This window comes from Ixodes scapularis, unplaced genomic scaffold (assembly GCF_016920785.2).
Source record: "Ixodes scapularis isolate PalLabHiFi unplaced genomic scaffold, ASM1692078v2 ptg001013l_1__unscaffolded, whole genome shotgun sequence".
In the NCBI taxonomy this organism is placed as follows: domain Eukaryota; kingdom Metazoa; phylum Arthropoda; class Arachnida; order Ixodida; family Ixodidae; genus Ixodes; species Ixodes scapularis.
Genome location: NW_024610079.1, coordinates 57733 through 70010, shown reverse-complemented (window position 1 = coordinate 70010; position 12278 = coordinate 57733). Strand labels below are relative to the sequence as shown.

Genomic DNA, 12278 nt, shown 5'->3' with positions numbered 1-12278 from the left:
GCCTACCACGCCAGAGAAAAATAAGTCGCGTACCCACTCAAGTTTTGATTTGATAGCTACCTTCTATGATCCAGTAGCCAACATTTAGGTGGGCAAAAAATTGACAGGGTAGCAATTCTACCCGGTCAATTCTACCGCGTCAAGACTATTTCAAAAGCGATAGTAAATTATGGAAAAAGTATTGTATTACTCCAAACTTCAGTAAAAAGAAATTCCATAAAACGGTGTCGAATGATTCGATAAAACGGCGTTCGAAGAATCGGCGTTCGACGAATCGGCGTTCAATGAAATGTCCGTGACTATTCCAGAGCCATTACTGATAAAACATGATACAGTATGAACCACGTCTGAAATCGCTTTGGATATAATTTTAGTACACGCACAAAAAAAAAAAAAAAGACTTATGATCCTTCATTCAAAAGGGAATGCGCCACTCCAAAACAGTGGAGCGGGAAACGTAATCGCTGTTTTCGCCCTCAGCTAAAATAAGCAATAGCACTTCATCAGAGTGAGAATAAATATTTATTGTAAATGAAACATTTCTTCCGGCGCTCGAGGAGTAAATCTACCACTTCCCCAAAAACGTCGTAACCTGCCGTATGAGGAGTGGCAGTTGGTCGGTTAGTTGTCCTTTGGTGACAAGGCGTTCGCGAGCTCGGCAGTTTCGCGACGTTCGCGAGATGTCACCACTTGAGAGCGGATACCTCTCACGCTCTCATTACTTGACTTAACTTGACCAAAGTTTCGGCTCAACGCTCCCCCGAGAATCGTTGTCAAACACGTAGCTATGTCTTTTATTCTACTATGTTTCATTTGTAAATTACAACTATGGCCAAAGAATAAAATAAATCTTAGACGGAAAGGATGACGCGGTCGAGTAGCGCTTTTAAGTTGAAGCAACTGAAGAAGTTGAAGTAGTTGAAGTTTGAAACGTGGCAATATTTGACAGAAGTTACGTTCGAAGTAGGTGCACTGGTTGCGGTTCGAGCGCTGAAATCTTTTGAGCTTGATCGCTTGATACTCGAAGCGTGTCGGATTAGCTGACAAGTGACAATTTCGCAGTCTTTTCGCAGAGATACGAAGCCTGCATGTAAGAAAAATATCTCTCCGATTGCTCTTCTGGTTTTGGTTGTGTCAGTTTGGTTTTAGAGGCCAGGGGTAGCGCACGTAACGGCGGTTCTGCGTATCGGTGGCTTCGGCTGCCCTCGGTGCAAAGCGGCAAGCACACCTGCTTTAATTTGTATGCAATGGTGCTATTCACACTCTCTGTGGAAGCGAATTTTTGACACAATTTTTTCGTGCAATGCGGAAATTTTTACGTGTTTTTTGTTGCGGGGGGAGGCATTTAAGTTGAATTGCCACCGCCATGTCTGATCCGAGCATGAGCGAACGCAAGTACAGTGTTTCCGTGGTATTCTCAAAAAAACACGTGAAGACAGCTCGCAGCGACAGGGACTTTATTAAGGCTTGAGAATAAGTCTGGTAATGTTACAACTCTGTGCTTCAGTAGCAAGAAAACATCTGCTCAGCTTTTGGCAAAAAGCTTAAATATGTATTTTATATTTTAGAATAAGAAATAATTTAATTTTCATGGTTCTATAATAAGTGTAGCATTTTTCAATGTAAAAAGCGCAGTTTTCTCCCCCAAAAGTTTTGTCAATGCTTTTTACACAACGATGTTTGGTCGTTCATTTTTGGCCAAGCTCTGGTCGAGTCGCACAAATGCGGTGACGTCACATCGAAGTAGCCGGAATCGCATTGAATATTGTCCGCTCTTACTATTCAATTCTATTCCTTTGATGGCGCCGGAACCGATAAAATGGAAGGGGTTACAGGGCGGCCACGCCCCGTCTCCCAAGCGGAAGCGCCGCGTTTGATCCCCGAAGTTAGGACGCACCCAGGTCGGCACGCGCCACTTGAAGTCACCGGTGACACATGGTTATATAAAAATATTAGTTGTGCCGCAGAACCATGTACATCAAAATTGTATTCAAACGTCACCCTCCTGTTATTTTGTACTAATCTCAAACAATGTTCACCATCCCGTCAGTCTAAAAGGTGAACAGAATGTAGAAGGCGTCGGCACAGCGGGCAAAAAAGAGGCGGACGTACATTGACCTGCGTCTCGGCGATGACTCTGGTGATGGAGGGCTCGTCGGTGATGAGGCCGAGGTACCCCACGCAGGCCGGAGACGCTATGTAGTCCACGAAGTATCCCTCGTTGAAGAAGAACAGCGGCGACGTGGAGTTGGGCAGCGCCCCGTCGCCAAGGTCCTCGTAATCGCCCTCAATCTGAAGAAGAAAGAATTCAACTTAGAAGAACATTCAACTCCCCCATAAATGGTGTTTTAAGTGCTTGTGTATGAGATTTCTCAGAAAACAAACATGGCGCGATATTTAAATCGTGAACCTCATTTTGACTTCGGGCCAATTATGAAGCATGCTTATATGTAGGATCTACGTCACGATATTTAAGTATTGTTGGGAATATCTTCTTTCTCGGAAAGTTTTTTGAGAAAGAAATACAATAGGCGCACCTTATTCAGAAAGACTAGGGTCACAAGAACAAAGCGCAGATGATCAAGCATTGATATTTTGTCATTTTCACACACAATGACCCACTCGTACAGACTCTTCTCTCTGATGCAGTCATCTCCAAGCTGCTTTAGCATTACTTTATGCTTTTCCGGAGACGTAAGACTAACGACCCCAAAAAGTCAATTACTGCTGGGAGCTTCTCTATAGTGCCGACATATTGCCGCCCGCTCGGCCGAGAAAGCAACGCTCGGTCCCGGACTTGTAGAAGATTGGCGTTTATTATGGTTCCGGTTGTAACTTTAGTCCTACTTTCTTGTTCTCAAAAGTGCCAGTTCATCCTCGCCCCTCACCCCGAGCGCGCGACGCTCGAACCTTCTTTGCCGAACTTTCGAGATAGTGACGCACCATAGATAAGCAGTTGCCCGCGACCTTGTCAAGTCAGTCTCGTTCCCACTCTCTGTAACGCCGCCGAATCGTCGCCTGCTTTTCTGCTGCCTTGACGTTTTCCTTACTTATTTTGTTTGGCACATGTTCGCCCATTAAACCTTTGTTTTCAGTTCACTGTTCGTCTTCTCGACACCTTCATTGTTAACATTTCTGGTGGAGGTGCGGGATACCGCAGCCCATGAAGCAAACCACTCCGGTGACAACCAAAGTTTCGCAGCACAAGCCGAGTCCCCGGGTCCAGAAAACCTTCCGTGGAATCGACTGAGGCCCGAGAAAGCCGCTGTGTCCAAGGTTTGCCCTCGGAATTCGGTTCACTGCCGAAGAAGACCCACCAGTCACCCAAGCCATCAATCAGCAGCCAATCATCGCAGACCCCTGCCACCGCCCCCGTCGTCTACCTGCCCATTGCCCCTCGATCGTTGATGCCCTTCTATGGCGAACTCTATGAAGACGACGAGGACTGGATTCTACACTACGAGCGCGTGGCACGCCACAACGGATGGAACGCTGAGCAACTCCTCCATAACCTCTACTTCTCGCTGGAAGGTACCGCTAGGCACTGGTTCGAGAACCACAAGGCTTCGCTCACTTCGTGGGACATCTGCGCCACCGAGATGAAGCGAACCCTCTCGAGCCAACACCGGCGAAGTAAGGTGGAGGACCTGGTCCAGACGCGGACTCAAGCACCCAACGAAAGCGTGAACAGCTTCGTTGAAGATGTGCTTCGACTGTGTACACGCGCCAACCCGCCAGCCACCGAGAAGAAGCGTCAAGAGCGAAATCTTCGGAGGTCTTGTCCGCAGCCCCCCTTCCCCCCCCGACAAATGAAGGCTTCGTTGCCAGGTGACCAACATTAAAAGAGCACTGGAGCCTTAGGGCGCCACTACCACCGAATCGACGACGCCTCAATCCTCACACTGCCGCCGCACGCCGAGCTGAGGGTACGTTATACGCAAAGAGCTCTGAAAGCTGCTCCCCACCGCCGAGCGCGCGGCCTCGCTGTCAGTCGCTGAGATTGCAAGCAAACGAGGTACAGCTGGGTGATTTCAGATAAGATCGACCAAAGGGTGGCTGGTCGACATTTTTAAATCAACTGATGTTTTTATATGACATTCTCTAGTGTCTGGTATAAACGAATCCACACTTAGTTTTGACCAGAAAACAAATTTGGAGACGAGAAAAATCGTAAGGCAGGGAGAGGTGGACAGTTGCAATAACGCGCAGTGATGGAGGGGGCAAGTTTGAAAGTGAATAATTAAAACAATAAAACTAGGAGAATTTTAAAACTTTTTACAAACAAACTATGGGTACAACTTGCTTGTAATATCAAGTAATAATATTTATTAAAAATTTATTTAGTTTTCTAAAAATTGCCAAACATGCCTGCTCGAACGACAAATGGCAAATTTTGGAAATCTGTATCTCATGAAATAATTTAATCATTATTACATAACTTGCAGAAATTATTTTACTAATATATGGCTATTATTGAAAAAATAAATAAGGTATCTGAGTGACGAAATAGTTACAATATATTTAGGCAAACATGGGAAAAAAATCAAACAAAGAAAAATTCCAATGCGAATAAAAAAAAAAACACCACCTTCGATTTTTTTTAAATTTGGGTACCCTGTTATACTCTATTTCCGCATTCATTTCTATTAAAAACATGTTGCATCATTGCACTGTGAAAGAAGAAACAACTCCCCAAAGTAGGGTCCTTTTTCAAAGCCTACACTTAGAAGTGTCCTATACAAGAAGTGACTCTGAGTTCCAGTTTCATGAAACTTGCACAAATCTTTTATATACATTTATTCAGATGAGGTCATTGATAAAAAGAGCGATCGGTCACACAGTAAAAGGGAGGAGAAACTATATACAGCATTTTACATAAGCGTACAAAGTGGTATCATATTAGAGACTAATGATTTGAGAAAAGATGATGCAGTGTGAAGTTGTACCTTCCGGTATATTTTACATCTAGAGTAAAATAAATAACTTTACTTCCACACACAAAAACAAAGATATAATAGTAAGATATTTAGGTTGGCTGTGTATTTACGATTACAAACAATTTCAGGTGACGGATGCCATAGTGCCTAACTGGAGCAGCTTCGATGCTCTCGGTGTATGAATGAATCGTGGCAAGCCGATATATTTTATTTTGCTCGAGGATAACATTTTGGGATTTTTTTTATAGTGGTCAGATAAAAATTATTAGTAACCGCCAACAAAAACAGTAGGTTAAATACCCCGTGAAGAAAAATGTGATAAATAAGATGTCCCTGCATTCAAAATGAGCAGTCTTTGGGAAATCAAATTCGGCACTTTACGCTAAGGTTTTCCTCGCTGTACCCATTTAATAAAGTTGCTTCCAAGCAGATCCGACTGTCCGTGCTACATATACGTCACAGGTCCCTTCTGTTGATGACTTGCTGAGCCGCCACGCGTGCCAAGACTGAATGCCAGGGAAGGCGCGCACCGTCAGCCACTCTCCTTTTTTTTGTTCACGATACCGAACAACCTCATTTTCGTCCAGATATACAAGATGCACGCCTTTCAGTTTCTTTGATAAAACGCTCACCATTGTCCTGGCCGTCTGAATTGCGCTTACTGAACGTTCTCTCAGGTTGTTCAGCGTGGCCTGGTGCTTCACGAGTCCGCCAACTCCGTCCCATGCATTTTTCCCATGTCCAGATGCGGAAAATAACCACTGGGCTTGTGGGCAATCGTCCTTTGCAAATTAATGAAGCTGGTAGCGATTCTTGAAATGACTGGCGGCGCCGTCACTTACGTACGTCACGTACGAGTATACCGCAACGTTGTCTTCAACCCACTCCTTCACTTTTTCTAGAGCCAAGCAAGCGTGAGCGGCGTCGTGACACAGGTCCTCACTGATGATGGCAAAGCTGTTTGTAGATTTTCTTGTCGTCACTACACATGTAAATATCGAAACTTGTTTTTTTTCCAGTGATATGCTTGCACTTCGTCAGGAAGCACGATGGTCCAGTTTTCAGCAAAGTCAAAAAGAAAGACAATGCTCCCGCGTTGCATGCACTGTTTTTCATCGTAGATCGCTTTACCTTGCGTTTGCCGGATATGGTTGTGAAGTACCCAACTTCCAACCGTCACTTGGATGACTTTTAGGAAAGTCTCAGGTTCCAAAGTTTTTTTCACAAGGTCGCCGGACTCCCATGTTGCAAGCACAATCTCTTCATCCTCCGGGATATCAAGTTCCTGGAGTGTAAGAAACTGGCCTTTTGGGCAGTGGTCACAGTCTCCTTGAAGGCACCGTCCTGTCGCTCGGTCGCACAGAAATGCCGAGTTAATTTCACCAGTGTTGAATGTTGAGCCTGTAACGTTTTCTAGAGCGGCAATACAAAGGTAATAATCGACTCAGCACACACAAACGGACACTTCCTGGCGTGGAATACAATGAACCCACCTAGGGCGCGATGAATAAAATTTCGTTAGCCCAACGCCGGAATCGGGATGCTTGTCTTTGTATATACGGAAGGCCTCTCGTATTGAGCGTGTCATGAAGCGCTTTGGCACGAACGTTTTCTCTCCGTTGAGCATGACAGAGATGACGTCCTTCTGGTTGGGACTTTGGCGCGAACATTGTAGCTCGTCTTTCGTGAAGTACTCTAGGGCAGCAAACAGGTTCTCAGGGCTCACCTTGCACCTCGTGTAAGGATCCGGCTCATACCACACGCCATGCTTTTCCTTGAGTTTTCGGGATTTACTGATGAGGTACATTGAGGCCTGTGGAATCATCTTTTGAACCTCATTCTTCGTCAGTGTTGACGGCAGGAGTGTAAGCAGTTGACAACGTTCCCGGAGAGAGGTGGCGGTTTTAAAGGCCTGCCGAAAGTTGTCCACCCACTCAGTGCATGTGGAGCATGTTGGTCCGGACGACCCCGATGGTGCGTCCCTGTCGTACGCAATACGTAGCCTTGAGCGCATATTCTTGACAGCAACCTGCTCCAGTTCTGTCTGCTTTCTCTTGACATAGGCAGGCCTGTCCCGACTTCTTACGACGCTAGGTTGTCTCAGCGGCGACACATCTGTAGGTAGTATGGTGCGATTTAGATCTTCAATTGCTTCTTCAGCTGGCACAAATATGTCAGGGCACTGCTCTGAGCTTCGCATCGAGATCTCCTTAGTGATGTGCATGAAGCAATGGTAGCACAGGTAGTCCGTCGCACTCACTTTGGTGGAACAGTCAGGCGGAAGAATTTGCTTCAACGAGTTTAGGTCCAATTCGCCAACACTTCGAAAATTCCGCTGCTTTGGTATAGTCTTTTTGTGTTTGCAAAAGTAATCTGCACAAAACACTCGTTCGGAGCTCCAGGACGTCTTCATAATGTATACATAAATAATAGAAATTAAACCCCAACTGATGGCATATAATTGCCAAGTGAAAGAACTACTGGGTGCACAAGTGACAAGTCCGAGGCTGAGGAGCTCACTCACTGCAAACGTACATTTGAAAAGAGAGGTCACAACTGAGGCTGTCGGCAAAGCTTGATCCACGTCAAAGGAAGAAAGAGGGAAAGTCTCCAGACAAAAAATTGTGGTCAGCGGCCTTCAAAAAAGACTTTCCGGAATCGCACTGTCGTCCCTCCACGCGCTGATATGAAAGCACCCGAGCTTCTACCACGTGGTTCATGACACAGCCTGAGCCATGTCGGCGACTGGTTCGCGAGGGGTTGGCGATAGGGTTACGTTGATGGTCACTCGGATTAGCCCTTGCTGTACTGAGCTACCGCCTGCAGTGCCTTATCGCCGGCTGGTGTCAACAACGAGAACACACACACCCTGTCTACACCAAAACTACAAGCGTTCACCGCACACGGGTCGCCGCCGCTTTTAAGCTTTTGTGAAATTGCTTTCTTTTGCCGCGGAGAACCGCCTTATCTTAACTACGCGCCTGAAATCCTTCCAGACGGGCGTACACAATATCAAGCGTTTCGAGAAATGCCCGTGGAGTAGAACTATGGGAAAATTCGGAGCCCGCGATGTCGATATCGTCGCCGTTGTGTTAGTACGCCGTCGTGTACTGCAGTCCCCCGTTGGGGGAGGGGGGGGGGGCGGTCTTACTACGATAACATGGCGACAGCGTTTACACTCTATGTATTTACGCGAGGCTCGAGTATTTGGAGATAATGCTGCCGGTTGTTGTGCCCCTTTGTGCCTGATATTATCGCCCGTGACGCCAGCGAGTGAGATGGCGACAGGCATGACTGCTCAGTAAACAGGCGTCGGCGGCCATGTTTTGCTAGTTGAAGCGAACCCCCTTGTCCTTGACAGCGAGCGGGGAAATGCGAAAAAAAGATTGTATCGGGCGTTTTGCCAGAACTAGCGACGAGTGTCGTCTGCGGTTTCCGGCAACTATTTTGCCATAATCGTGAGCTTAGCGAGGAAATGATTTTTGCTAGCCATAGAACACTACCACGCAGAAAGGGAATGCTTGAACATGTTTTTGTTCTGGATATATATCAGGGATATATATGAGAGAGAGAGAGAGAGAGAGATGAAGGTAGAGCGGAAGAGGGAATAGCGTATTGTGTCGCAGGAGAATACAGTAAACAAAGTTCCTAGTGGCCGATGGCTGCATGATCTTTTCTCGGATCACTAGTCCGTAATATGATACCTCTTTGTACACAGTAGTTCCTCCTTAATTTAAGTGTGTGAACGATTTCTTTAGTTATCATTGGCCTCATCTGAATAAAAATATATAAAAGATGTGTGTTGGTTTCATGAAACTGGAACTCAGAGTCAGTTCTTGTATAAAACACTGCTAAGTGTAGGCTTTGAAAAAGGACCCTACTTTGGGGAGTTGTATCTTCTTTCTCAATAAAATGATGCAACATGTTTTAATGGAAATGAATGCCGAAATAGAGTATAACAGGTTACCTAAATTTAAAAAAAATCGAGGGTGGTGTGTTTTTTTTATTCGCATCGGAATTTTTCTTTGTTTGATTTTTTTTCCATGTTTGACTAAATATATCCTAACTATTGTATCACACAGATACCTTAGTTATTTTTTTAAATATTAGCTATATATTAGTAGAATAATATCTGCAAATTATATCATAATGATTAAATTATTTCATGAGATACAGACCTCCAAATTTTGCCATTTGTCGTTCGAGCAGGCATGTTTGTCAATTTTTAGAAAAATAAATAAATTTTCAATAAATATGATTACTTTATATTACAAGCAAGCTATACCCATAGTTTGCGCCTAAAACGTATTAGAGTTCTCCTAATGTTATCGCTTTAGTTATTCACTCTCAAACGGGCCCCCTTCATCAGTGCGCGTTAATGCAACTGTCCACCACCTCGTGCCTTACGATTTTTCCTGTCCCCAAGTATTTTTTCTAGTCAAAACTAAGTTTGGATTCGTTCATACCAGACACTAGACAATAACATATAAAAACATCAGTTGATTTGAAAATGTCGACTAGCCATCCTTTGGTCGATCTTATCTGAAATCACCCATCTCGCCTTCCAGCCTGAAACTCCCGTCGACGTGCCAGCCCCCGAGGAATGGACGCTGTCCTACGCCGTAATGGCCTGATGACCGCCGCCAGCAACCCGCCAGTACCCGTTACCGGCGCCCCCACGGCGGGAAGCCCCTACGCCGCATTAGGCTCGGAGCACCGAAGAACAACATCCGTACATTCCAGCCGTATCCTTAGCGTCAAAAAGGACAGACGTGTGGCGCACGCTGACCGACGTCCGCTGTTTTACCACTGCGGGGACGCTGACCACGTGTACCGGCGATGCGCCTACCTGCAGCTTGTGCTTTGTGGTTTCGCACCGAACAACCCCTGCCCGAAAAGCGGAGAACGACCGGGGGACATCGATGAATACCTCCAAGGTCGCAATCCCCGGGACCGTCTCCCCGCCGCGGTTCCCGTTCATCGTCGCCACGATGTCCGCCATCTCCACTTCGTAGGTCCCGCAGAGAGAGCCTGTCTCCCTTACCGTGTCGGGGAAACTACGCACGTTAACCCCGGAGGTGGAGTTGCCTAAGACGACCGTCGGAAGCATCCTTGAAGAACGACGAAGGGCCCCCCTCTAGCGACGACAAGCATCAGAACGACAATTCTGGAACGGTACTTAACCACCTTAACGTTGTCATCGACGGCCACGACGCGACGGTGCTAGTGAACACCTGTGCAGATTACTCCGTTTTGAGTTGCAAGCTCTCACGCCGCCTTCAAAAAGTCACAATGACTTGGGACGGCCCTGAGATAGGCACCGCCGGAGGACACCTCATCACGCATGTTGGGACGGCACGGCTTGCGTGGAAATTCATGGGGAGACCTGTCCAGTCAAGTTCGTCGTCCTTCAGGACTGTGCGATAGACATCATTCGTGGCATGGGCTTTCTGTGTGAGTACGGCGCCATGATGGACATTAAAGCAAGGATCCAAAACGGCGCCTGTCGAGATCCGAATCATTTCGGACCACGTGAACCTGCCGCCGCTGTCGAGTGTTCTTCTGCCCGTCGTCACCGATGCAGTCGTCTGCGGGGAAATCCTTCTGGAAGGCAACGTCCGCCTGCTTCTCGGAGGAGGAATAGGCATCGCAAGGGGCGTAACGGACCTGTAGGATGAACGTAGTGGGGTCCTCGTGACGAAAGTTCGACCTGAGGCGCAGCACCTCACGAAAAGTGAAACTGTGGGACACGTCGAGGAACTCCGGGCCGACGCCAAAATGGCCGTGATCTCTGACGGGCCCTTGCCATGTCAGCCGTACAGTACACCAGCGCCGCAGCTGGACGTTAACCCCAAGCTCAGTGCCACAGAACGAAGACAGCTCGGAGACCTCGCCGAATTCAGCGACTGCTTTTGACGACGTCGAAATTGCGCCAGACAACAGTTACGAAGCATCGCATCGTTGCCAACAAGGATGCGCTCCCTGTGCATCAGCCGCCGTACCGGGTCTCCTCAAAGGAAAGAGAGGCGATTCATATATAAGTGCAAAAGATGCGCAACGACGACATCATTCAGCCTTCGAGCAGTCCGTGGGCCCCTCCAGTAGGACTGGGGGAGAAGGGCGGAACGCTTTGGTTCTGCGTTGACTACGGGCGACTCAACGCGGTCACGAAGAAAGAGTGTAACCGATACGCCGCATCCATGACACGCTGAAACGGCTGCGCAACTCCCGATACTTTTCGTTGATGGACCTTAAAGTGGCTACTGGCAGTTTGAAGTCGACAAACGGGATCAAGAAAACACTCCCTTCGTCCCGCCCGAAGAACTGTATGAGTTGAAGGTGAGGGGCTTTGGACTGTAGCCGGTGCCGGCAACGTTCCAACGCGTCATGGAAACCGTCCTGGCAGGTCTCAAATGGCAGAGCTATCTCATTCACCTCGATGAAGTTGTGGTATTCTCTGCCAACTTTGAAGAGCACTTGCGACGCCTTCAAGCCGCTCCTGAGACAATCAGGACCGCAGGAAGCTTACCCTCAAGCCGAAGAGGTCCGGTTCGCCTACGGCGAACTGAAGTTGCTAGGCCACGGTGTCAGCAACCAAGGTGTACGTCCTGACCCTGAGCGAACTGAAGTTGCTAGGCCACGGTGTCAGCAACCAAGGTGTACGTCCTGACCCTGAGCAGACTCACGCCGTTGCGGCATTTCCACCGCCCAACGACACAAAGGCTGTGCGAAGAGTCCTGGGACTTTGCGCGTACGACCGGCGATTCGTTCAGGACTTCGCCAAGCCTTGTGCGCCGCTCACGCACCCCACGAAAGACGCCGCGAAATTCGAATGGGGTGGAGAACCACAGGGCACTCGACGATCTCAAGTGACGACTCCAATCACCACCGCTTATCGGCCACTTCGTCCAATCAGCCGAAACGGCAGTTCCCACAAACGCCAGCGATAGAGGACTCGGTACGGTAGTGTTCCAACGACAAGAGGGTACACAGCGCGTGATCGCATATGCTAGTCAGACGCTGTTGAACACGGAACGCGATTACTCTAAGACCGAGAAGGACCGAGAAGGAATGCCTGACCGTCGTCTGGGCCATCACGAATTTCCACCCTTACTTGTACTGGAGTCTTTTTCCGGTGGTCACCGACCACCACGGGCTGTGTTGGTTGGTGAGCCTGAAGGACCTATCGAGATGCCTCGGTCGGTGGAGCCTAGGACTACAAGATCACGACGTTACCGGAGTAAAGATGTTCTTTCTTCGACATTTCGTCGGGACCCGACGACGGAGGCAGCTGATGGTCGCTGACGGAAGAATAAACTAGACAGGACTCCGCGGGTATGG

The 12278-nt window shown here is 47.8% G+C and overlaps 1 protein-coding gene across 1 annotated transcript in view; it reads right to left on the bottom strand.

Moving 5' to 3' along the window:
* The window catches only part of LOC121047207, a 51415-nt gene that overhangs the window by 14288 nt on the left and 24849 nt on the right, over positions 1 to 12278 (bottom strand). Inside the window, exon 6 of the mRNA XM_042288044.1 lies at positions 2113 to 2292. Within this exon, the coding sequence (XP_042143978.1) occupies positions 2113 to 2292 (180 nt within the window). The remainder of the gene's footprint in view (positions 1 to 2112; positions 2293 to 12278) is intronic.